At 38.5% G+C, this 24,964-nt stretch overlaps 5 protein-coding genes across 6 annotated transcripts; 2 read left to right on the plus strand and 3 right to left on the minus strand.

Annotated features, from left to right (window-relative positions):
• Positions 1-93: 93 nt before the first annotated feature.
• On the plus strand, positions 94-2,820 carry gatd1 (glutamine amidotransferase class 1 domain containing 1). Its single transcript, XM_041996553.1, has 7 exons — positions 94-251; positions 437-513; positions 946-1,051; positions 1,153-1,260; positions 1,356-1,447; positions 1,538-1,631; positions 1,715-2,820. The coding sequence occupies exons 1-7, from the start codon at positions 203-205 to the stop codon at positions 1,828-1,830; spliced, it is 642 nt and encodes a 213-aa protein (XP_041852487.1). The 5' UTR covers positions 94-202; the 3' UTR covers positions 1,831-2,820.
• Positions 2,241-7,282, minus strand: chid1 (chitinase domain containing 1). Its single transcript, XM_041996550.1, has 12 exons — positions 6,873-7,282; positions 6,599-6,742; positions 4,794-4,926; positions 4,667-4,711; positions 4,481-4,587; positions 4,336-4,397; positions 4,144-4,233; positions 3,937-4,038; positions 3,666-3,815; positions 2,702-2,782; positions 2,566-2,608; positions 2,241-2,474 (listed from the first exon to the last, which is right to left on the minus strand). Exons 1-12 carry the CDS (start codon positions 6,975-6,977, stop codon positions 2,376-2,378), a joined length of 1,161 nt encoding a protein of 386 aa, XP_041852484.1. The 5' UTR covers positions 6,978-7,282; the 3' UTR covers positions 2,241-2,375.
• A 104-nt stretch (positions 7,283-7,386) lies between these two features.
• ighmbp2 (immunoglobulin mu DNA binding protein 2) lies at positions 7,387-14,612 on the plus strand. Its single transcript, XM_041997401.1, has 16 exons — positions 7,387-7,522; positions 8,109-8,187; positions 9,045-9,214; positions 9,299-9,494; positions 9,585-9,682; positions 9,812-9,975; positions 10,067-10,267; positions 10,350-10,497; positions 10,579-10,753; positions 10,945-11,127; positions 11,223-11,341; positions 11,434-11,528; positions 12,908-13,031; positions 13,120-13,914; positions 13,995-14,194; positions 14,330-14,612. Exons 2-16 carry the CDS (start codon positions 8,111-8,113, stop codon positions 14,525-14,527), a joined length of 2,943 nt encoding a protein of 980 aa, XP_041853335.1. The 5' UTR covers positions 7,387-7,522; positions 8,109-8,110; the 3' UTR covers positions 14,528-14,612.
• A 94-nt stretch (positions 14,613-14,706) lies between these two features.
• On the minus strand, positions 14,707-18,385 carry LOC121647733 (zinc-binding protein A33-like). The gene is made up of 6 exons (XM_041997402.1): positions 17,993-18,385; positions 17,686-17,781; positions 17,354-17,584; positions 15,544-15,566; positions 15,348-15,466; positions 14,707-15,268 (listed from the first exon to the last, which is right to left on the minus strand). Exons 1-6 carry the CDS (start codon positions 18,383-18,385, stop codon positions 14,718-14,720), a joined length of 1,413 nt encoding a protein of 470 aa, XP_041853336.1. The 3' UTR covers positions 14,707-14,717.
• Positions 18,386-18,583: 198 nt separating this feature from the next.
• On the minus strand, positions 18,584-24,894 carry rapsn (receptor-associated protein of the synapse, 43kD). Of its 2 annotated transcripts, none has more exons than XM_041996174.1 (8): positions 23,939-24,894; positions 22,920-23,258; positions 22,207-22,365; positions 21,508-21,606; positions 21,217-21,339; positions 21,060-21,113; positions 20,682-20,881; positions 18,584-20,516 (listed from the first exon to the last, which is right to left on the minus strand). In XM_041996174.1, the coding sequence occupies exons 1-8, from the start codon at positions 24,161-24,163 to the stop codon at positions 20,444-20,446; spliced, it is 1,272 nt and encodes a 423-aa protein (XP_041852108.1). In that variant the 5' UTR covers positions 24,164-24,894; the 3' UTR covers positions 18,584-20,443. The 2 variants fall into 2 exon arrangements, with proteins under 2 accessions (XP_041852108.1, XP_041852109.1); XM_041996175.1 differs by having other exon boundaries at positions 22,920-23,420; positions 23,939-24,042.
• Between the last annotated feature and the right edge of the window lie 70 nt (positions 24,895-24,964).

The raw sequence follows: 24,964 nt of genomic DNA on the forward strand, positions 1-24,964 counted from the left end.
TATCAGAATTATATTTTGTTTCTGAGGAGCAAATAAAAGATACTTGAAATCTGTCACTCAGTGAATTTTTCATCCTTTTACTTTCAACTTCTATTCTGAAATTATTAAACCGGATGTTGTTGTCGGCTGACTCCACTTCCTCCCCTGCATCGTTTTACACACATCAACATTTTGTCATTGACTACAAGCAAATATTAATGAAATGTCGGCGAAACCAACTTGTTTAATTGTTGCAAGTGCTTCTCCTCAAGGTAGGTCTGTTTTGGCTTTCGTAGTTTTATATCAATGAAAGCTGTTCGCTGTTATTATTAACGCGCCTGTTAGCTGTGGCCAAACAACATAATTTGCTACAACTAGCTTAAAATAGCTCGGTTTTCTGACAAAATTTTGCTTTTGTTCTCTAAAGTTTTAAAATAGATGTGTTTTCTTTATTCAGGGGTGTCAGCGAAATCTTTTCTTCAGTGCTTTAGTCTTTGCAGCACGGCGTTTAACCTGCAGACCGCCACACCTGGGGTAAGAAAAGTCTGACGTCAGCACGTTACTCCGTGATTCAGAGGTAGCGGTATTCATGGCAGATGCACATGCGGATGTGTGAAAAGCGTTATGTCGTTAACAACCTTTCATGCCGTTGATTAATTTAGGTTTATATTAATTTCTTCTTTTTTTTTAAGCGGATTTATGATATTTTTAGATCATAAAAGTTTGGGGGGAATAAATATTTTGTCAGTTTACTTTGAAAAAAAGTTAATTGATTTATTGAAGTTATTTCACATCCATAACTGAAAATGTTTTATTCATATGTCAGTAGAGTAATAACAGTTTTTAAGATGAAACCCATTTTTAAAATCCTGGTTATGAATCATATGTCATTTCCCATAGTGTTGTCATCAGTGTGATCTCATTACTGTATGCTGCCATGTTCCAATGTGCACCTTTGACTTGCAGGGGAAGCCAATAGACTTTATAGGAATTGATGAAAGCACAGCTAGATGGGTGCAGGACTTCAATTTGAAATCTTATGCAACACCAGCCAAACTGGAATCTATAGATGGTGAGAATATTTGTTTTGTAATCTGTCTGCTGTCTTTTCTGTTTGTGTGTGAGCTATTGTTTGGATTCTGCTGTCAGTTACATCATATTAATCTTTCCAAGGTGCAAGATACCAGGCTCTGCTCATCCCAGACTGCCCTGGAGCACTGAATGACCTGGCTCACAGCGGGTCGCTGCACCGCATTCTCACACAATTCATCTCTCAACAAAGTGGGTTTTGGGCATATTTAAAAATCTTTGTCTTTTGTAAGAACTTTTATACGTACTGTTTTTTGTGTCTTTTGTTTTTTTCTCTCTCTATGCAGAGCCTGTCTGTGCTGTGGGGCAGGGAGTTTCTGCACTGTGTTGTGCCACTGAGGGGCAAAGGTGGATTTTCAGTGGTTACAGCTTAACAGGGGTTAGTGTTCTTTACAATCGTAGGCCAGTTATATTTTCCCCACACAGTTTGCATATGTTCACTGTAGTCAGTAACTGTTTTTCTCAAAAGCCGTCAGTGTTTGAACTGGTGCGGAAGCCCGACTTTGCCAACCTGCCCCTGATTGTAGAAGATTTTGTGAAAGACAGTGGTGGATCATACACAGGTGAGCTGACCTGCAGCACAGACAAAATTGGTAAACAGTTTTTCGCTCGTTCTCAAACCACTTCATATTTATCTGTTTTACAGCAAGCCAAGAAGATGCTGTGCACATAGTCGTAGACAGACACCTAATAACTGGACAGAATATGCAGTCAACATCCCTCGCTGTGAATAATCTAATCCTTCTTTGTAATGCCAAATAAATGTTGTTCCATGTCTATATATATGTAATCACACAAACGAAAGATGCTGGGTCAGATGCTTGCCAACAGTATTATAAATTAAATAAAAGCCACACAGTGTACTGTTTTGATAAGTGAAAAAAGTCTTGATGATGGATGAATCTTCTCATTATTTCTGACCTTGGATTTAGAGATGCTGCAGTTGAAGTCCTCCGAGCAAGCACAAACCCTTTCATTTTAACTTCACACATAGTGATGATCACGTACTTTGTTGTTGAGTGCAACTGTGTTACCATGTTGATTATACTATACAAATTACATCATAAGAGAAAAGAAATAAAACATACTGAAGTACACACCATTTGCTTCAAGTACCTTTTAAAATAATCAAACTCCAGTTTCATTCACACAGACAAGATTTCACACTTGTATCATCCTAAAACAATTTTAATATTATATAAACCCTGTCAATACGTCGTTTCAGTGATCAGTTCAAAGACAAAAGAAAAAACTTACATACAGCAAAAACTTCACTGTTTTAAAATCTTCACCAAAATGTCCCACACTCATAGGAGGTCATAGAAATAATCCAGTCCTTGTCCCAGTTCCCATAAGGAAATTCCTGTTCCCAGTTCAGCAGCTAAAGAGACCCTTGAGTAGATTGACTATAAAACAAAAGAGGAAGATTGTTAATCACCTGATATTACTGCTAAAAAAGTTTTATGTTGCTTAAATTACAAATGTCAAGAGTTTTACCTTTAATGATGGATAGTACACCACATGCTTAACTGCATTGCTCCTGATGTAAAAGGGAGAAGGATCTTTCTTTAGAGACACTTATGACTTTGATTTAAGCAACATTTTCCTGATTTAAAACTTATTAAATGGGTACCTTTTGTAGCTGAAATAATGCTCAGCAGAATATTCATCCCAAATAATCTTTGGCCTTTGTTCTCGCAAAATCTCAATGTACCTGCAGGAAATCACAGGAGGAGTGTTAAAAAGCTCTTTTTTGTTTTAAACAAACATTTCCCCTCCTTTTTTTGTTCTTGTTAATCTAACTGGCTTTGAGATTTTGTCTTTTTCAGCTATGCTGTGTTATCAGTTATTAGATAACATATGTCACAATGATTTTTAAAGGTTTAATCCACTGAAGTACAGGAGGCACTGCGGTATAAAGATTTGTATGAAGGTTGTGACGTCTTCCTACATTCCTGTGTAGCCCGCTGCTCATTTGTGCTTGAAGCTACATCACAGTTTTAATAAGGATTAGCCTTTTAGTCTATTATGCAGCTCAATCTGTGCCTGTGGCAAAGGGGGTTGTGTATATTGTGAGTAATGCTAGTACCATGTTTTGACCAAAGAGGCTGTCTCCAAAAGAAATTTATCTTTATATTTGCAGCCTAAAACATTATTTCCGTCTGAATTTTGAACATGTGGCAAAATATTTGCAAAAACTCTTGCTTGTGTTGTTCTTACTCTCAAATGTAAGTCGCTTTGGATAAAAGCGTCTGCTAAATGACTGCAGAATAGAATAGAGTAGAACATGCCCACAACATACCTCTGTGTAACAAAAAATGTTTGTGGCACATACACTGCTCAAACAACTCCAAAATGCTGTTCATTTATAGATGCAAATATTACTTCTGAGGTAGTGATGATATAAAATTATTAAGAGTCTGATTTTAATTTAATTAAGATTAATAAAACTGCTGACCACTATGTAAACTTTAGTTATATGGAGAATAGATGAGTGAACCCCTGTAAAAAAGACCCTTATAACGTTTGTAAAATGACGTTTTAAGCTGCTAAAATATATCGACAGTATTCCACTGAAAGTTACAGTTTTATCTTACCTTCCCCCCAGGATTGGCTCTGTCCCCTGGCTTGCAAAATCTAGGCCATAAAAATTGAGTCCAAGCAGGAGTTTTTGCCTCCACTGGGAGCTGGGTGCTAGCTGAAGAACACAGTCTCTGACCCAGGGCAGGGGGGCGCTTGGGCCTGGCCTGTGGAAACATTGAAGACACAACAGCAGATGTCGGCATGAATGATGTGATTTCTTTTTTTGTAGCAGGCTGTAAAATGTTCTGCCTCTAATTAAGAAAAAAAAGATGAATTTTCACTCACTTGGCACCACTGGAGTAATCATATGTCATGAGGCTGAATCCATCAACCACAGGGGCCAACAGCTCAAACTCCTCCCTGCCAAACATCCCAGCCTGCCCTGTGCTGTTAATTACAAAAATAAAAAAGCATAAATCTCAGTAAACTGGTTTGTTAATTCATCTAATTTTAGTTATTGTTGCTAAGAAAGAAATGAAAAAAAATAAATACCTTGTCACAGCTGGGGGAATAACAAGAATACAGTCTAATCTTTTTGCTTTCAAAGTTTCACATATGTGTTTCACCAAATGGACCAGCTCCCTACAAGTGGAAGAATAATATTTGATTACTATAAAAAATTTGATTACTCTTTAATATTGCAAATATTAATAATAATAATAAAAGTTTCCACATGTGACTCACTTTCTTTTGTTCCCTCCCAGCTGGCTCCAAAGCTCCAAAGTAAAGCCATCAAAGCCCTCAGTCTGAAAAGCCACAGCATTCAAATCAGAGACACAGAGCTTATACAAGGTTTTAAGGGAGTACAGGATAAACATGATTTAATTACCTTTGCTACATCCACCAGTTCACTTGCCAGCTCCTCAATTTCATCCTCACTGCCCAGCACACTCATGTAGTCCTGGTAGGACCAGCCATCAAATAACAGACGAGGCACTGAGATTAAAAAAGAAGAAAATAAAGGAAATGATAATGCTTAGTTGATTTGTACTGAGCCTTATTTACATCTACTCACCCATCTTGATTTTTTTGTTTGACTTGCGTACTGCTTTCACCCAGCCTGCAAACACAAAAAGATCATTTCACTTGATGTATAAAAACAGAGGTTTAACATCTGACTGTCACCTAAGTTGCTCGTCTACCAGGGTCATGATCGTGAAGTCCTGTAACATCAAAGGTTTCAGGTCCTCGTCTGTGGAGCTGAAGCCACACTGGAGACACAGATGTCAGTTTGGAGCCGAACGTCTTGGCAACGTCATAGCCATGGGAATTCCACTAAAAAACAGATTTAACATTTGTTGTGTGTGTTGCACTTTGCAGAAGACAATACCATGTTTAGAAATATGCTGTTTGAGCTGCGAGCCAATGAAGACAAACAATACCTTGTGTGGAAGTGCACTGCCTGCACATTTATAGAGGCAGGCGGGTCATGGCTGGGCTTGGAGTCACTTCTAGTCTAGTTACTCTGTAATGGAAGTGTTCTGCTCTAGTTACTCTGCAACAGGTTCTCTAGTCTAATTACTCTGCAACAGGTTCTCTAGTCTAATTACTCTGCAACAGGTTCTCTAGTCTAGTTACTCTGCAACAGATTCTCTAGTAACTCTGCAACAGATTCTCTAGTCTAATTACTCTGCAACAGGTTCTCTAGTCTAGTTACTCTGTAACAGGTTCTCTAGTCTAGTTACTCTGTAATAGAAGTTCTCTAGTTACTCTGCAACAGGTTCTCTAGTCTAGTTACTCTGCAACAGGTTCTCTAGTCTAGTTACTCTGTAATAGAAGTTCTCTAGTTACTCTGCTACAGGTTCTCTAGTCTAGTTACTCTGCAACAGGTTCTCTAGTCTAGTTACTCTGCAACAGGTTCTCTAGTCTAGTTACTCTGTAATAGAAGTTCTCTAGTTACTCTGCTACAGAGGTCTTCTAGTGCTGTTACTCTGCAATAGAGGTTAACTAGTCTAGTTTTTCTGTAATAGAGGTTCTCTAATCATGTTACTCTGTAATAGAGGTCTTTCTAGTCATGTTACTCTACAATAGAATTGAGAAGATCATGATTCTACTGCATTTATTTGTGTCCACCTTAATCTTTTAACAAAAGCTCTCCGGCTTCCCTGAGGGAAATTGGTATCACACTTAACAGTTTCCTGACTCATCCTTTGCATTAGGGTAGTACAAAGAGAATACATGCGTCCTGACGCACCAAGATGACCTGATACCTACACTTGAGAAGGCAAGTTTCGGGTTTAAATAATGACTGCCTTTTCCTTTGAATAGAGACTTATGGGTTAGCTGTAAAACCTTGAGTCAGACCTGGTACTTTAGTGCAGTGTTTTTCAATCCTGGTTCCCAGGACCCCCCTGCCCTGCATGTTTTAGATGTTTCCATAGTTTAACACACCTGACTGAAATTAATCTCAATTGCAGGCTTGAAAAGAACTTGAAGAGCAGTTCTTTAATCTGATTCAGGTGTGCTGGAGTTGGAAACATCTAAAACATGCAGGGCAGGGGATTCCCGAGGACCAGCATTGAGAAACAGTGCCTTAGTGCACTGACTAAGGAAACTGCTCACTATTAGGAAGAGATGCCTGCCCTGGAGTCTGAGGCCCTGAAAGGGACCAGCAAAGAAGTGTGGGTTTATATTTTCAGAACTATTTAAAAGAGACAGAGCTGCAGAATATTTTAGTTTATTACAACAACCTGATTATTATAGTTGTGACAACTGTCAGCTCATTCTATCGACAAAAAACCAACTATTTGTTTAACCTCTGTTTTTCACTTTATTACTTAGCATAGAAAAATCATTAAATGAAACATACAGAGGGACTTTTGCCCACTGCCAGTTCAGTTTTATGAAGATTAAAATGAAGTTTAAAATGCATCCTTTAATGCTGCATTAACTGTGTACATGAAGAAGAACAGGTGACTGAACATTAGTGATTGAACTTCAGGCTTACGGGTGTGACATATCCAAGCACTGGTCCTTGAAATGTCTTCTTGATGTGCAGGCAGTGTCTCTTTTCCTCCTTCACTACATCTTTCCAGTGTAGATCTGACACAACAAGGCCTCTCTCCAACACAGACAGTTCAGCTGGAGATGTCTAAACGGTGGGACACGGGGGAGGGACAACGACAGTCAAGACTTAAGTGAGTCTTTAACAAGGAATATATGTGAGCCGACAGCAATATCAGCTCATACAAACGCATAGGTAGAGAGCAGCAGGTACTCACCTCAGCTTCAGCTTTATGAGACTTCTTTGCATCTGTTTTTGAAAGCGTGGCATTCACCATCCAGCAGCACGAGACAGCATGCAGCAATAATAAAGTCGTTTTCATTTTCCAAAAAACTCAGCGAAAAGGTGCAAACAAAAACTGTCTGGCTCAGACTAGTCTACAGGTTTGCAGTGCGAATGTTTCTTTTCTTCCTTCCTGACTCAGATGTGACAGATTACAACCCAGCATATCCTCCTCCTGAGGTGTCAAATCACACGGCACATCGATCCTAAACGGCCAGGTTCATATTCACACTGCAAAGATATTTAACCTGAATATTTGATTAGCCACGTAGTTTTCGACGTCAGTAATTACCAGCTGTTAGACAACTTAGCTCAACGTGTTTCGGGGCTGTCAACAGATTTGGGCAACTTCCGCTTATGGAGTTTTTTCAAATTAAAGGTGATTATAAACGGGTATAAGTCATCTCAACCGACAGGTGGCGGTAGAGCTAACATGGAAACCGGATGACACAAAAAAGGAAGAAGTTAAAGAAACCGGCTGATGTGACGTATTATGCAGTGCTACTGGAGATATTATTAGGATATTTAACCAATCTGGCAATTATTCTTTATTTCCCACTGGCTCTTGGTTTCTCAGATGTCTAGGTAAGCGTTTTTAGTTGCTAACTGAATGTAGCTTTTTTAGCTAGCTTTTCAGCTTGTTTATTATTAATGTAACCAGAAAGCTGTACATCTAAATTGTGTTACCAGTACAGCTGTACTCGGTTATGTTTCTGTGCAGTGAACTGCAGGACAAACGTAATAATAACGCATGCGTGTAAAACACTGGCGTTGCTCCGCGAGCCATACGTTATGTATGGTCTGTCAACGTAGTTTTGGAATAAGTTTATTTAGATTTATTTATTTGATTTGTTCATTCTTTTTTACCACGATCAAATGTTGTAGCTTTAGAAAATCTTGGATATGTACTGGAGGGTAGAGGCGAGTGGGCATTGAATGACCCTAAATGAAAATATAAAATATAGAGAGTTGATGTTAGATAACTGAATTTCCTGTATTCTTTATGTTATATTCCGTATTCAGTGACAAAGACCCACATATATGTTGAATTTAACCATGCGATGAGTCAAAAAGTTTATCTGTCAAATGTAACATACTATGTATAGCTTCAGAAACAATGATTTGTTTAGTGAATTTATCCTAAATTTATTTTTGTTGCTTTTATATTCAGCGATGGCTGTGGAAAAATTTGTGTCCAAGAACCTCGAGCTTTTACAGGAGGAGCGGGAGGCTGAAATAGAGGAAACCAGGTATGAAATGTAAATCAGCATCCAGACTGTCATACCTTACAAGATAGAGGGCTAGCTTAGTAATTTTGTCTTGTAGATTTTGTTGGAGACAGATGGAGAAAAGGCTATTTTAAAAATGAAGCAACAGTGAGTTTCACTAAGTGGTGTTGGTTAACCTTCACAAACATGAGATCCTACACCTCCCACAATGCTTTGTGATGCTGGTCCTCTCCCCAAAGCAAGAATATCCAGTTGTTTCTCCGGGACTGTGGTTATGTGTTGCTGATTGTTTAATTTCTCCTAGTTAAACTGAACATTTCAAAGTAACCCAACATTTTTCTAAGAACAAAAGTTGCTGAATGATTATCTAAAATATAATTGCAGACAGGAATATGATCAAAGTAAATGGAAATTTCTTACTGGATAAATGCTTGCTAATGGAAAATATTTGGTTTCTGTCCACTGTAAAGTCTTGACATTGATATGTAAACTCCCAGTATATTGTGATTTGGTGTCACATAAATAAAACTTAATTGAAAATATAAAATAAAGTTTCATATGCACATATCCTAAATTTTAGGCGGGGTAATTTCTATGACTGTGTGTGCTGTTAAAATAAATTATCTTAACATGGAGTATAGGTATAACAGCCATTCAGATTTGAAAATCAAAAATTATGTTTTGATTTTGACAAACATGTGGATCCATAGAAAACTGTAAACTAGCTGAATCCTCCTTTGTACACATTTTTGGAAAGGTTTGATAAATAAGGTGAGCTAATAGCATTAGCGTGCATTGTTTTAACTACAAAATATTAAAGGTCATCATCGCTGCTCATTGGTGACTTGATGCATGACAGTGTAATGTTGTGCCCTCAGGATATGGCAGGAGAACATTTCCCTGAAAGATCTTCAAAACAAAGGAGTTTGCCTGCTAAAACTACAGATTGGGAGTCAGTCCACAGGCCTGTATGGTCGCACAGTTGTCATCCTCGAGCCAAGAAAGCATCTTGGTTTCTCATATCTTCCAAGCAACAGCTTTGGGCCAGGTGAGATGAAAAGCTAAACGTCAGCATTACTGGGGACTTGGCTTCATGTTTTACTCTCTTTGTGTTACATGTCTTATTTTCCAGGTGATATAGTTGGCTTGTATGACATCTCTGGATGCACTGCAGCCTCACAGATCTGCACAGGGATTGTAACAAGAGTCAGCCAGACATCCATAAGTGTGGCCTTTGATGATTTAAAGGATGGTGTCAGCTTTGATTCAGATGCACTTTACAATCTCTTAAAACTAGCCAATGATGTCACCTACAAAAGAATGAAACGGTGGGTAATGTCTATAATGTTTAATGTCATTGATGATTGTAAAATCTGGTATTGAACCATCTTAATTTCTAATGGGTTTTGTTCTTGTAGTGCCTTAAATGCATTAAATGGATACAGCAATGGACCAGCTGCCAATATGATTGCTGTTCTCTTTGGAGACACACAACCATCTTCTCAGTCACAGCTAAGTAATAAAGCTTTACTTAATGTATCTCATAAAAATTGTCCGTTTTATGGCATAAACTGTAAAAAAAAATCAGTTTAAAATTTACAATATTCATTGTATTTCTCTGTATGTTTCTATTTTGTTTCATTAGATGAAGTTAAGTTTTTCAACTCAAACTTGGATGACTCCCAAAGAGAGGCTGTGTCCTTTGCTCTGTCACAAAGAGAACTGGCTGTGATTCATGGACCCCCAGGCACTGGGAAAACTACCACTGTGGTGGAAATCATCCTACAAGCAGTCAAACAAGGCCAAAAGGTTAAAAAATATTCATTTGTTTTGTAACAGATTTGCGGTGACTAATTGTGCACAAGAACATTTTGATAACTGGGTTCTTCTAACTCTGCAGGTCCTCTGCTGTGCTCCCTCAAATGTTGCTGTGGATAATTTAGTGGAAAGGTTAGCCCGGTGCAAGGCCAAAGTCCTGCGACTGGGTCACCCTGCCAGACTGCTGGAGGCCATCCAGAAACACTCTCTGGATGCCATGCTCGCTCAGAGCGACAATGCAAACATAATTGCTGACATCCGTAGAGATATCGACAAAGCATTTGTGAGTATTATAATGACTTCGCTCAAAGCTGCAACAAAAAGGTATGATTTGTCTGATTTTATGTTTTTTGTTTACTTTCAAGATGGGGATGAAGAAGGTGCCAGAAAAAGGAGAGCGGGTGAACTTTAGACGAGAAATTGGGGAACTGAGAAAAGAGCTGAAAAACAGGGAAGCAACAGCCATCACTCAGATCCTGAAGAGTGCTGATGTTGTGTTGTCAACCAACACTGGTTGGTACAGGGAAGAAAATGTCATTCAGTTGTAGCAGAGATGATGAAAGGCAATCAGAGAGCACTTGTCTGTGTCTGCAGGTGCTTGTGATGATGGGCCTCTGAAGTTCCTGCCAGCAGAGCATTTTGATTGGGTGGTGATTGATGAGTGCGCTCAGGCCCTGGAGAGCAGCTGCTGGATCGCCCTGCTCAGAGCGCGCAAGTGCATTCTGGCTGGAGATTACAAGCAGTTACCACCTACTATAAAATCGCAAACGTAAAGCTACAAGCTTTCATATTTTTATAAACATTTAAACGTTAGCATTTGCTTTGTAATTTTTTTGTGTGTAAAGAATAATTAATGCATTTCTAACATAATTTATTTATCTAACAACTGGTGTCAAAAGTATTTGTGTCAATATGTTTATGCAGATTGGTGCATATTATTCTTGTATATTACTGATACAGGGCTGCATCAAAAGGCTTGTCTTTGAGTCTTATGGAAAGACTTATCCAGATGTATGGAGACTCAGTGGTCCGTATGCTCACTGTCCAGTACCGCATGAACAGTGCCATCATGGAGTGGGCCTCCAAAGAGATGTACCATGGAAAACTAACCGCTCACAGCTCAGTGGAGAGACATTTACTAAAGTGAGTATCTACAAAGAGAGAAGTGCAGTGCAAGGTCTGTCTTTTTTTTTTCTTTTTTTTTTTTTAAATTAACTCTTAACTTAACTTTTAAATAGGGATTTAGCAGGCATTGCCTGTGTTGAAGAGACCAGTACTCCACTCCTTCTGATTGACACAGCAGGGTGTGGTCTGAGTGAGATGGAGGTCACGGATGAGCAGTCCAAAGGCAACCAAGGTTAAGAGGTTTTCTTAAAAATAAATCAACGAAAAAGTAAACTGAATGGCGTTTACTGATTAGGTGGTGCATGTGTTTTTCTGTTTCTTCAGGTGAGGTAGACCTTGTTGAACTGCACATAAAAGCCTTGACTGAAGCTGGGGTCAAAGCGAAAGACATCGCTGTTATTGCTCCGTATAATTTACAAGTAAGCCCCAGATTTAAACAATGCTGCAACTCACAATTAGTTTAATTATCAGTGTTGTTTTTTTTTTTTTATATAAAACTCTCACTGAAAACAGAAAACAAGAAAGTGACTAAAATGGAAATCATATAATCATTTACAGACTCAGAATGAAACGTATGCATAGTTAATATAATAACAAAACATAGTCAGGACAATGACAGCAAAAAAACTATAAAATATTGCACAAAATAAATTAATTATAGTAACACATTAAAAGGACAAAAGAAATAATCATTTAATGACCTTTTAAATGTTAATGTAGAATATGAAAAAGACCTAATGATCGATAATGATAAGGATTTTATCAGTGATGAAAACAATAATAAATGTAGTGTGAAAAGTTGAAAAGAAAAAAAACAAGTTTAAAGTAGGAATTTTTTCCATTTGGAAGTATTTCTCAGTAGTATCACTAATCTGATGTGAAGAGCTTTACAGCTTTTAAACCAAAAGCTTTTAACGGGAAGTAGTGTAATGTCCTACTGTATATTTCAAGAATCTAAAATCTGTACAAAACTAAATAAATAACCAGTTAAAGGCTTAAGAGGTGGGTGCAACATAAATCACAAATGTACTGCATTTATATAGTAGTAGTATATGATCTGACTTTATGATCTGAGACATGGTTCATCCACACACACATTCATACTGGACTTCTTAGTCGACATGGTGCTTTTTTTTCCGGAATAATTCTTCCCACATTGGTTTCAGTGTTAAGTTCACTACAAAATGAAATGGAAATTTACTGGACCACCAACTTTCCAAATTACAGCTAAATCTGTGTCAATTTTTTACTGGATACTTTCTTCTTGGTTTGATTTGAATCCAAGTCTATTTGGGGTTGGTTTTCTTATCTACGCCTTTCAACCAACCCCTTATTCTGATATTGTTTTATCAGGGTCATCTCTCTGATATTGGGTGTCTTAAAGCTGAAGTATAAAATTCACTTAGTTTGGTGTAAAATTACAGCATGCTACAGCATCTCATCTCCTCCTTTGATTTTATTATGAGACTGAAAATGGCAGCAAAAATTCCCAGCTTGAGCTGTGTGCAACTGTGCTAATGCTGCTGTCATGGTCAGGATGTTCTTGTTAAAGAGATCTTTGATCTCAAGTAGACTTTTTCTAATTAAAAAGAGCAGACTGAATTTTTAATCATTTAAATCCTGTCTTACCTTCATCTGAACTAATATTCTATTACTGTTAAGCCGTATGTATTTTTTTAAAATAGATGATTTGAAATATTCTCTTTGATAAAAGTCAACCTTTAAAACAAAAATGAGAAAATGATGGCGCTTTTCAGAAATAAATAAAGCATTTCTGATGTTTTCATCTTTTATAAAGGTTGATCTTCTACGTCAGAAACTTTTAGCTCAGCACCCAGAGCTGGAGATAAAGTCTGTGGATGGATTTCAGGGAAGAGAGAAGGAAGCGGTTGTGTTGTCATTAGTTCGCTCTAATAGAAAAGGTGACCTCTGAATGTGACATCATTGTTCCACATTATTAACATGGACCATATTGATTTATTTATAAATACATTTATTTCTTTACCGTAGGTGAAGTTGGATTTCTGGCAGAGGACAGACGGATAAATGTTGCTGTTACTCGTGCAAGACGCCACATCGCTGTGGTGTGCGACACTCAAACTGTTCAGAATCATCCTTTCTTGAAATCTCTGATCAGTCACATGACTGAATTTGGTGAAGTCAGGACTGCGTTCGAATACCTTCAAGATATTGTGCCGCAGAACTACACTCGTGATCACAAAGACACAAAAACCGCATCTTCCAGCACCTCCACATCTACCAAACAGAAGGCCGGAGATCAGCCCTCCTCCAAGGCAAAACAAGGACAGAAGAAACCCGCTGGAGACAGCAGTAAGAAGAATACTGCAGGTTCACAAAAACATACAAAGTGCCACACATTAGTGCCGACAGAGCAGGAGCAGAGCAAGAGCAGATACGCTGAGATCAGAGAGCAGGTGGAGAAATTTATGAAGGACTCAAGTCAGAGTGATTTACAATTCCCATCAATGTTTAACTCGCATGACCGGCTGCTAGTCCACCAGATCGCTGAGGAGCTGGGCCTTATTCACGAGAGCAAAGGAGAGGGCAGCAATAGATGTATCACTGTCTCCAGACCTGTTAAGTCCACACCAGCTGAGGAGCTAACACAAGAAGAAACAACCCAGGAAGCAGAAACAGAGCCGCCATGTCAACCTCCATTAGACCTGAAAAGTTTACATTTGGAGAGAATGACAAGAGAGCAGCAGAAGAGGGAGGCAATCGCTCAACAAAAAAAGCTACAGAACATTCCTCCAGCTCAGGGACAGCCTACAAAGAAAGCCAAAGGTTTGTATCAGTAATGTCTGTAAATTGTTTTCTAATATATCTGGTAAAAAAAAATTCACCATGCATCTTTTCATTTTCAGGGAAAAACAAAACGAAAGCAGGTGCCTGCGACATTGCTGCTGCCGCTGCTCCAGATGATGACTTTGACACCATCATCAGTGCCGTCATGAAGGCTGACAGTGTTTGTAGTTTTGTTAAGTGTAAAGCATCTGTTTTAACACTTGGACAGCTTTGCTTGTTCTGCAACAGGCAGTTCTGTCTCAGTCATCATATACCAGAGGTAAGAGGCACACCTCAACCAGGCAAGAAATTGACTAAAATGAAATTGAATTCCTAAAATAGTATGAACACTATTGAGATGGTACTGTACTGTTGTTACTTAAAATCTGCCTGTCATGTTAAATAAACGTTTTAGGTTCATGGCTGTGGAGACAAGGCCAAGTCTCATGCCCGGATGAGAATAAGCAAGGAGGGTGTTCTTTATGCTGGGAGTGGCAATAAAGACAAATCCATGGATCCTAATAAGAAAGCTCATCTGCAAAGAAAGCTGGACTCAAAACTCAAAGATATGGCATCACAAAGGAAACCAAAGGCCAAGGATAAAGATGGTTAATCAGCTCTGCAATTCAACAAATGTGAAGATTTTGTTCTGAAAAACATTATCAAATGTTTGAGTAAAAATTCTCTTGTGACCTCCACTAGATATTTTGCATCTTGTTTTTGTCAGTTCTGATGATGGCACACATTCCTTATTTAAAACACCATGTCCATGTTGCTTCTAAAGCTGTGTCTCCTGCACGGGTTTATTCCACATCCACTTTTATTGTCAGAGGACAGATAGTGAGTGGACTAGAGTTTTTCCAGTCCTCAAACAATCCAGGGGAGAAGTAGGGGAACATCCTCTCAGTAAATTTATCTTTGAACATGTATATCACAGTTGAATCTGCAGGATTAATGAAGACTACCTTTCCTTTGTCATAGTCCAGCTCAGTGGTAATCATCTCAGGCTTCTGCTTCATTATGAGCTTGGTGGGAGATGAGGTTTGAGCCCACAGTGTGTTCCCACTGCACATGCCGATCACCCAAAAGCCCTCCGCAGGATTGAGGAAGATGGTGCTTTTTCTTTTGATGGACTCTCGAGCCACTCCGATGTACCACTCTTTTCCTTGACCCACCTCAATGGTCCAGCTGTGCTTTCCAGATGTAAAGCCTTCGGCTCCCAACACACACAAACGGCTGGTAAAGCGCTCTGGGTTGTCAGGTAGGAGCTGTTTGCTGCTGTATCTCACACAGGTCAGCTCTTGTGAGAACATTAAGTTGGCATGGGCAGTATTTGGATCCAGAGTGACGGGAGCTGGAAAATAGAAAGTTCAATTGATTGAAGCTATTTTGCACCAGACAGCAAAATTATAGGGAGTTGTTTTTTCACCCACTGTATTCAACAGTGTTCGCCATCTTCTTCCAGATGCCAAACTTCAGACATCCCAGATGCTTTGCAGAGTTGATCAGAATGTCTCTGAGACACTCTGGGTCATGAATGTTGCATTTGACCCTAAAATGAATAAAAATCATTACTACATATTCTCATAGCAACTGCACTGATTTTAGCAGATGATTGGCTCTGCATACCTTTTCTTTGTCTTCTTGTACTCCTTAAGTTTGAAAGCAGAAATACACTTTATTAATTCAGGTTTGCATGGGAAAAACAACATGCACTGTGAATACAGGGTTACGTCTAGCGCCACATCTGTAAACACACGTCACAATACCAAAACACAGAGTGGAAGGAGTGGAAGTACTGAGTTTTATGACTGATATATTTGTAAATTATAACTAAGGTGTGCCCCAGTGTGCGTCACAAGATAATCTGTTGTAATTTCAGTGTGTTGCTCTGTTTTTATGATTCATTCCTACCAGCCTCAGTAAAAAACAAATAAAATAGAAAAACACCAGCCATTTTATTCAGAATAATATTATTTTTACTGTCAAGTGACTGATCTGTTGTTCCTTCCAGTGGTTGAAATCCCCATTCCTCGTGGATGACAAGAGTTGACTCATACTGACAAATTTTAGTCACGTAACATCCTGGTTGGACTTGATTTGCAACAGTTACAGGTTACTGCTAAGAATAATGGAAGAATTGACATTTATTCTGCTGAGTTTGTTTTGTGGCTCTATTCTTGACAGCGGTGGCATTTTGAGCCTGGTTAAAACATTTATTGTTGTTTTTGTGGAGCATTCATAAGGATTGTGAGCTCGTTTGAGAAGAGAACTCAAAACAGAGAAGCAAAACAGAAGAAAGACCATTCCTATGCTGCTCAGGTAAAATAAAGCATGTTAACAAATTTGATAAGCGAGAGTGGTATTATGTTAATATGTCACAGCAGGAACTGTAATATATGACTAAAATCTAATACTGGCCCTATAGTTGGAGCATAGTTAAAAAACCCACCTACATATTATACAACAGCAGAGTTTATTTATTTAATTTCTGGAGAGATTTCCAGAAACTTTTTTTTTCCCTTTTTAAACATCATCTCTACAGGAGAGATTGTGTTTTACTGCATATAACCAGGTGACAATGTTGGGATTTTGCATTGATGCTTTGGATTGTTATGTTTAAAAGGCCCATTAATAAGCTTCAGGAGACTGTGAGTCATCTTGTAAATAGTATCTCGGTATATCTGCAGACATTCATACCATCTCCCAAACTTTTCAATCCGTGCAGCCCCTGGTCATTACACTCCCACTTGTGTACTTCACCTTCATGAACATGAATTTATTGCAGTAGATTTGACAAGTTCATGTAAACTGACCTCCATCTGAACTGATCTCACCATAATGTCCTCCTAATGCTCATCAAAAATCCTTCATGTTGTTTTGCAAAGTTATTTTTAAATGATTTTGTGCAGAAGAGTGGAAAGCCACTGTAGCTCTGATTGGTTTAATAACCATTTTATGTTATTCACTGATCAGTCTGTATCCTTTTTCAGTCACATTTCTTTGGTTCCACTGGTGATTATTTTCCATGTGGAACTGTATGAAGACATGCACACGTGTCCAAATAAAGAGAGTTCAGATCATTACTGGTCACTTTAAATCAGGCTCAGTTGAAATTACAATTTTTACATTTCACTTTTTTTTGCTTTTATTGTCAGATATTAACTGTAAGTTGGTTGTATTTGAAACCTGTATTTTTAGTTTTGAGATCTGGTCTTAGCTAATGTCAAGATGGCTTTATTATGCTGATTTGTCTGTAAAAGCTAGTAAACTGGTTAGCCCTGTTCACTGTCTACTTTTTAAATGTTTATTAGCTGGCTACAGCTGGTATTTTAACTTTAACTTTTGACTGGAAGATTGAAAATTTTATCTTAAATTAACTCATAGTTTTATAGCAACAAACTTAAACTGCTGTCATGAACACAGTCTGAAAATTTACCTGTAAAAATGGTATATTGCTGGATCTGAGGGCCGTCTCAATATCTCTGATGGTGGAGGAGAGAGTTTGGATTTGCTGTTTTATGTTTTCAATCTTCTTACACATGACCTTGACCTTGGTTTCCTCCTCCTGTTTCAGCACCTTCAGTCTGGTCTTTTCCTCCTCCCAGAGGAACTGATGAAGTTTCTTAAACTCATCCTTTATTTCTGACTCACATTCAGAGCTTTGGGTCTGTAATGTTGAAGAAATTGCTGATTAAAGAAAGTGAATATTTGTGTCAAGGAACTTTTTCCAAAAATTATAGATATCACATTAATGAACAAAACTTTTACCCTTATATAAGTTTTAGTTTCCTCCCATTGCTGCTTTGTCTTGGTCAGAGTTCCGAGTTTTTTCCTCACAGACTCCAGCATGCCAGAAATTTCAGTCTGAAAGAAGAATTATGTCTTCAGTTTAAAGGGCAACTTTTCTGATAACTGTTTTTACATTACCCTGTTTCATGTGTACAAGGCTTCTTGAAAATGTGATTTTGTGATATTTTACAGACAGAATTATAGCGAAATCCATCTACTGAACCACAAAAACGAGTACTTTGTCTCTGTGATGTCACCCCAATTCTACTTTTTAGTTTTACTTTACCTTTTTCTCTTGGGCCGCTTCCTCCGCTGTACTGCACAAATGCATTTTATGCTGTTTTGATATTTGGCAGACGAGACAGATGGGCTCTTCATCGTTTTTACAAAAAAGCTGTAGTTTCTCGTTGTGAAGAAAACAGACTTCCTGATTCCTGCCAGTCTTTAGTACTTGATATTCGTCTGCAGCTATCTTTAGTGGCAAATTGATAGGAGGCCTCCCAGAGTTGGACTCGGTACCACACACCGGACATTCTCGACATCCTTTCCATTCCCAGAATTTGTGTAAACAAATTTTGCAAATGTTGTGGCCACATATTAAAAGAACAGGAACACAGTAAATACCTGAGCACTGAGGACAAAGTAAGTCCTCCTCAGAGAGGGAGTTCGTCGCTGCCATCAGGTTGAGGAGTTTCAGCACAGTCACACTAAAGAAAAACTTCCTTTTTGCAAATCAGGTGTGGCAATTGTAGGTACATCCCAGAACACTCAACTGGTTACAGTAAATGTTGACCAACTAGAAAGACAAGTTAATGCATGTTTTTTTTTTAGCATGTTGACACGTCATAAAATACAAGCACAATCACTTTTGGTGCACTTTATTTTCCATAATGAAATGTTTTCATTTTAGACACAATAACATAGTATGACTAAATGCATAAATAAATAAAGAAATAATGCATTTCAGTCAGACTCTAAATCAAATAAATCATGTCTAGAAAAAAAAATTATAATAATAAAATCATAACAATCTACATGTCTTTAGACCTTGTGGTATTACTGTATTTCTCCCCAAAGTTTGGAGGCAAAAACAGAGGTAGTTTCAACTGTTAAAGATGCTGTCAGTACAATTCTTTTTATACCCCAGAACCGAGAATGAACTGTAAATAATATCAATGTCAACGCAGGTAAACACACAGTGAATCATCATTATTTTGGATGAAGAGACATCAGAAATGAGGTCAAGTTTCTTAAAATGAGAAGTTGTGCCTGTGCAGTCGAAGCAGTTATGTTGTTGACTCCTTCCTTTATTCAGATTCTATTTGCACAAAAAAAGCAAAAATTAATTAAAAATGTTACAATTTTGTTTCACTCTGAATTTAACTGATAAAAGACTTAATTTGCTGGTGAAGCCACAGGAGTGTATCCTGTTTTCACTGTGTAATTAAATATATTAGCATCTGCTATCAATGTCAGAGTAGATTATTAAACTGCAAGCAGTCTCCCAAACAACTATTGTAAATGGAGCTTTCAGACTTTGAGGAAAATCTACTGTAAAATAAAAATAGTTGTGCGATCTAAGATGATTTTCCATTTTAAAGCACAATGAAATTAGAAATAAACAGTTTATATGGAATATAAATGGTAAAACTCAGCGACTGTTAAGAAGTAACATAATAAAGAGCTGAAATAAATAAATAGGCAGTTACGTGGGTTCATATATTATTCTAATTTTATACTGATGTCTGCCATTTTTCATTAAACATGCAGCCACTCACTGATACAATAGCTCTGATTTGTTTTTAGCTTCCTTCCTCAAAGTCACCCTGAAATCTCTGCTTTTACAGGTAAAATATAAAACATATATTCTGCATTAAAACACAGTGAGTGTATGCATCTCACCTAAAACGTTGTGTAACTGTATAATTGGTCAAAGATCCTTTCCAATAATTGTCCTTCTCTGTAACATTTGTTCTTAAATTCAACAACATTTTGCTGATATCAGAGTAAAAGGTGACGTAATCCAAGAATTGACATGAAAAGGAATTTCTGTGAACACAATGTGTGTTGATCCTGCTCCTTAATCTCTGCGAATAAGGAAAAAAACAGCTGCATGTACCTGATTTGTAAAGACATACTAGTTTTTGAATGGTTAAGAGATTTTAGTTTTACAAAACATCTCAAATAAATCAAACTTTTAAAAGAAATTAATATGCGACTAGTATGTACATGAATACAAGAATAAATATGTAAGAACTCGGCTGAATTCAGGAAGGGTTCAACTGTTAACAAGGAAGGTGACCAAGATTACTGAGATACCACTAATTGTTTCATTTTTAATAAACAACACATATACATAAAATATCCAACACACTAATTTATAAATGTTGTTTTTGACGGTCCATATCCTACGTTAATGCTGCAACAGATGGTCAGTCATTAGAACAGTGTAGGTTCTTAAGTTTATCTTGAAATTTAACACTGTTAGTAATATCACATCTCCTCTGTCGGTGTCAGACTGATGTCTAAATGAGATGGATGCCTCGTTCCAAGTCCTCTGAGCCACACTCTGGGACATTCTGGGTTTAGTTAAGCATCCTCTGTGCAGAGCAGTGAAGTGTTGCTCCTTCAACATCTTCAGCACATCCTGAGGCTGCCTGCTTCTCTCAGATCAGTCAGGAGCCTGTGAGGCATCATGCTGTGTCTGCAGATCCAACTCCCAAACACAGTCTTGCAATCAGACAAAGCCAGGCTTCACTGAGGACTTGAAACACTTGGGACAACCCTTTGTGCCGTTTGTCTGCAGACACCTGAAAACACAAGTTCAAATTAAGAGGTGCATTTCTTTTCAAACCAATATATCCCATAAATCACCAATGTGGATTTTATTTAAACAACAGATGCTTTTTTATATTGTGTTTAAGATGACTGTAAGCAATTAGTTATTTCTGAAATATTGTTTAACAAAGACCTACTTGAGATGGAAAATGTGGGAACAGGGTAATGCCTGCAGCTTTTGGTCCCTGTCCCCGATGGATTCTCCACACATGCCGCAGTAGAGCTCCAACTCCTCGACACACTGCAGAAACTTTACCACCTGCTCCCTGAGCTCGTCCTGCTGCTCACGGCTTCGGTAGATCCCCTCACTCAGGCAGTGAACTTTCAGTGTGCACAGCTTACACACAGGAAAAAGACAGTCATCATGGCATATGCACTCTGCAAGTTTTACAAAGATGGTGTGCGTGGCTGCAATTAATGATTACTTTATTTTTTTATTTGTATTATTTGTGTTGGTTAATTGTATGTCACAGCTATGATTGTGTAATTTGTCATGTTTAACTAAGTTCAATTACCTTGTTTCCCATTCCTTCTGCCAATTCCTGTGCTCGCTGTAAAGAATCAAGAGCCTGAAAAATAGATAATGATCACAAAAGTTCTCATCGTGAGATCCAATGATGTAATTATGCTAGTATGATTTTGTAATTGATATTTAAATCGTATACTATGGACCTTGTCAAATTCTTTCTGCAGAAGCCAACACTTTGCAACTCCCAGATAGACATGTGCTTGTCCAAGACGGTTTCCAATCTCAGTCATTATACCCAATGCAGACTCATAACGTGGGAATGCTTTCTGAACAGGAGAGATGTACCAAAGAATGGTTGTTGCTTTTTACATAAATAAACTCTAATCCTGGTAACTTTTTAAGGAGTATAAGTTTATAAAGAAAAAGCTAATCTTAACATCAACAGCTACTTTTCAAATATTCAAATTTGTTTGGGTGTAATATTGCCACCTTACATCAACGTCATGCCTGCAGCGATGTATGTCTGCAAAGTTTAGTAAGCACAGAGCCTGCAGAGGCCGGTCGCCATGCTGCAGAGCAATCTTCATTGATTCCTGTTGGAGCACAAACAGAGGAGTCAACAATATGTTCAATCAAAACTACACTACAGCCTGTGTCCTCTTAAATTACAATTAAAGAGATGTGTTCAGCCATTTTTCTTTTGTAGTTTCCACATCAGTATATATTTAAAGTGAAAAGCGGAGGGCAATTTGAGCTTTCACCTTTCAAACTTCTCTTGTACTCTGGTATTCTGAATATGACAAGATGTGTAATCTGTTTGGTTAAATGTGTTTGGCAAATGTAATAAATCTGAAATGCATCCTGCTCTCTTGTTACTATACTTTTGCACTCCAAGGCAATGACATCAAGTTATTTTTCACCCTCAGTACATAATTAGAACAGGGTGAGGACTTAAGCCACCCTCTTCATTATCACTTTAAACCGGTGCCTCTGTGAACATATTTTTGTCATGGTCTTAGGCCTAGTACAACAGGACAACTGGTATTTGCACCTGTCAGCAGCACATCTACTGAATCTGCAGCACTGGCATCAAAAAAGACAAAGGCATCAGGGCACAGGAAGTTGGTGAGGAAACCAATCTGTGAAGTTCATCCAGTGCTTTAAGTTTGTCTCTTGCTTAAAAAAAACAATACCTCACAGCACTCCATGGAGTCAGGAAGGCGCTCTAGTTTCCTGTAGGCCACTGACATGTGGTACTGGCTCATGGCTCGATATTTAAGGCTCCAACTTTTGCCGTAGTCATTGACAAGCTCAGCTGCTTTGCAGGGAAAGAACAAGGCTTTCTCATAGTCCTATAGGTAGAGATGGAAAATGGAAAAAAAAACTTAAACTTTGTGGTTATTTTCAATAAATGGCAGAAAATCCTCTTTACATTCCACTAACATCTACATTTTGACTTATTGTCTTCCCATGAGAACAAAGCTCAATAACGTTCAGAAATGGGCCTCAACATGTAAGTGCTGTTTGACCTGTGTCCCCATGTTGCTTTTAAGCATGTAATATTCATCACAATGCCACTGAAAGCAATCCTCCCTGGGAAGCAGGGGGATTACACTTACAAATCTCCTATGTCAAGGATACTGCATAAACCCCCACTAGCTGGCTACTCACTCTACCCATTTCACATCACCCACAACTACACAAACAAACTACAGAAGATACTTGTAGTTTAATTTTCTGGACTTTTATCACAGTCTGTGTAAAAAAATGAGAAAAATCAAAGCTGATTGTACATTTTCTCACATGGACAGGCCCATTTTTGAAGAAATTCAGTCAAATAATGCCACACATCTGCTGATCTGCAGCCCAACCCAATATTTTAATCAACAGCAGTACATATACGTACCTTAAGCTGAACATAGATATTTCCCAGACTGCAGCAGACTCTGCACTCCAGCATCTTGTCATCATTGTTGTGTGCGTAGCGTAGAGCCTTCTCGTAGCTTGCCAGAGCTTTCTGGAAGACGCTGAGGCCCAGGTAGGCATTGCCCATGCTAAGACATACCTGGCCGTTGAGCTGCAGGCTTACAGTGGTACCCTGCATGTTTAAGCAGGTCTTGCAGTAGGAGACTGTTTTCTGGAAGTCACACAATTTCTCATTGCTGCGCGCTAAGTTCAGGTAGCCCTCGGTCAGGTAGTCTGGGTCCTCCATTTCTCTGGCTGTGTCAATCTGATCGAGGGCATACTGCAAAAAAATGTTGTGCATGAGAGGATTTAAGCTGCAGGCAAGTTGCAGATCAGATGGATTAAAGAATTTATCCATACATACATTTTTTTCAAGAAAGTGATGTTATGTGATATAACCATCCAGTCACAAGGGCCCTTCTCCATGAAGTCCTCATTAAAACTGTGTTAGTGATGAGTACAGATGATCATGTCAACAAGACACCCCTCACTGATTCTTAGGTTGCACCTCACTTATTTACTCTGCATCGCATGGAAGCCACAAATTAACCCATGCTTCTCAAGACTGCTGTAAATGGAAGATGGTAACCTTTGACCTCTTTTCATCCAATGATCGCTGGGATATTGTGGAAATGTTAAAATGCTACTACAGCAGGAACTGTATTAGTCCTGAGCAGACGTGATGACATATAAGATATTTAGTTACATACACTGACTGGATTAGCATATATACACACACTCACTGCTGGTGGCTTGACACAAGATACAGTACAAATACAGAAAAAAGAAACAAGTCTTGACACAAATAGTTAATTCTGAGTGATTTGCCTGATTTAGAGAACTGTTACAAAGACAAATCACATATTTTTACCAAATCATTCCTTTGAAGAAATATCAGTTAACTACATCTGAAATAGAAGTAGCTGTATTTAGTAGCATATTGTTCCCTTGGAGGCTTACCTTGAGCATATCTTTGTACTTTCCCATTTCTGAGTGAGCTGTGATCAAGCATCCCAGCACCCGAAACTTCCCTCCAGGATCTGAGGTCTTTTCCAGTACTTTTGTCCACACATGCAGAGCTCTGTCTGTCTGATTGGACTGATACAACCTCAGGCCTTTCTCTATCTGCTGCTTGGTTTGGTCCTGGCCCATCTCTGGTGCAAGGTGCCTCATAAAAATATTCATTCGTTTAGGACATGCAGTTTCAGTGAGGCAGCAAGAAAATAGATCCTTGCCATGCACAGTACAACTCCAAAGATCCCTTGAAGATGATCCTGTCAGAGGTTGGTGCCAGAAGGCCTACCAGATCCCACTCTATCAGCTCCGGCTGTGCTGAGACGGAGAGGAAACTGGATCTACCGAAGTAGAGCGGCGACGCACCAAAATCATTTTCACCAAATGCTTTATGGAGCGCTGGAGGACCAAGAAAATATCATCCCTGTTCAACCATGTGATGATCCTGTTTCACCATCAACAGATCAAAAATTCTCTTTTTGATTTCTGTTTGAAAAATGGAAAAGAAAACATGTATCCCAGCTGAGTGCTAGCAGTGATATACCAGAATATCTACTCCTTCCACACCCCAGCGAAAGGAATTCTCAGCACCCCTGCTTCTAACCCCCTCCACCTTCCTCCTACTGCTGGCGCAACAGCAGATGGTCTTGTCACTCTAGACCACGTGTCCCTTCAGGAATTATGTTCTGCCCTCAGCAAACTGTCCCAAGGTCACTACAGCTCCTAGCAATCTACCTTCACACGAAACATTACTCACTGGCAAAGACTGGAGTACAAGTTTAAACATTACAAACTTCGGGAGCATTTAAAAACAAACATTGTCAAAAGACCAAGAGATGTCTGACAACTGAGGCTATGAACCGTCATATGGGAATCTATATTATTCAACATTAAGGAAGCTATCAGACATTGCTCATAGTGGCTATAAGTTCCTACTCAGAGTCCTTATGGAGACACATATGGCCCCCGGTA

The sequence above is a fragment of the Melanotaenia boesemani genome, chromosome 10 (genome assembly GCF_017639745.1).
Source record: "Melanotaenia boesemani isolate fMelBoe1 chromosome 10, fMelBoe1.pri, whole genome shotgun sequence".
NCBI lineage: Eukaryota > Metazoa > Chordata > Actinopteri > Atheriniformes > Melanotaeniidae > Melanotaenia > Melanotaenia boesemani.

Bases quoted from the DNA above. Each gene is read 5' to 3' on its own strand.
- LOC121647733 (XM_041997402.1), bottom strand. From the start codon at position 18,385: ATGGCAGCGACGAACTCCCTCTCTGAGGAGGACTTACTTTGTCCTCAG. The intron at 17,585-17,685 runs GTAAAAGTTTTG...TCAACATTACAG, and splicing joins AAACTAAAACTTATATAAGG to ACCCAAAGCTCTGAATGTGA. The intron at 15,567-17,353 runs GTAAATTTTCAG...TTCAAACTTAAG, and splicing joins GCAATATACCATTTTTACAG to GAGTACAAGAAGACAAAGAA.
- ighmbp2 (XM_041997401.1), top strand. From the start codon at position 8,111: ATGGCTGTGGAAAAATTTGTGTCCAAGAACCTCGAGCTTTTACAGGAG. The intron at 9,683-9,811 runs GTAATAAAGCTT...TTGTTTCATTAG, and splicing joins ATCTTCTCAGTCACAGCTAA to ATGAAGTTAAGTTTTTCAAC. The intron at 10,754-10,944 runs GTAAAGCTACAA...TTACTGATACAG, and splicing joins CCTACTATAAAATCGCAAAC to GGCTGCATCAAAAGGCTTGT.
- rapsn (XM_041996174.1), bottom strand. From the start codon at position 24,163: ATGAATATTTTTATGAGGCACCTTGCACCAGAGATGGGCCAGGACCAA. The intron at 23,259-23,938 runs GTAAGCCTCCAA...ATTTTTTTGCAG, and splicing joins AGTACAAAGATATGCTCAAG to TATGCCCTCGATCAGATTGA. The intron at 22,366-22,919 runs GTACGTATATGT...CTCTACCTATAG, and splicing joins ATATCTATGTTCAGCTTAAG to GACTATGAGAAAGCCTTGTT.
- gatd1 (XM_041996553.1), top strand. From the start codon at position 203: ATGTCGGCGAAACCAACTTGTTTAATTGTTGCAAGTGCTTCTCCTCAA. The intron at 252-436 runs GTAGGTCTGTTT...TTCTTTATTCAG, and splicing joins TGCAAGTGCTTCTCCTCAAG to GGGTGTCAGCGAAATCTTTT. The intron at 514-945 runs GTAAGAAAAGTC...TTTGACTTGCAG, and splicing joins TGCAGACCGCCACACCTGGG to GGGAAGCCAATAGACTTTAT.
- chid1 (XM_041996550.1), bottom strand. From the start codon at position 6,977: ATGAAAACGACTTTATTATTGCTGCATGCTGTCTCGTGCTGCTGGATG. The intron at 4,039-4,143 runs GTATTTATTTTT...TGTAATTAACAG, and splicing joins ATTCCCCCAGCTGTGACAAG to CACAGGGCAGGCTGGGATGT. The intron at 2,783-3,665 runs GTAAGATAAAAC...GATTTCCTGCAG, and splicing joins GAGCCAATCCTGGGGGGAAG to GTACATTGAGATTTTGCGAG.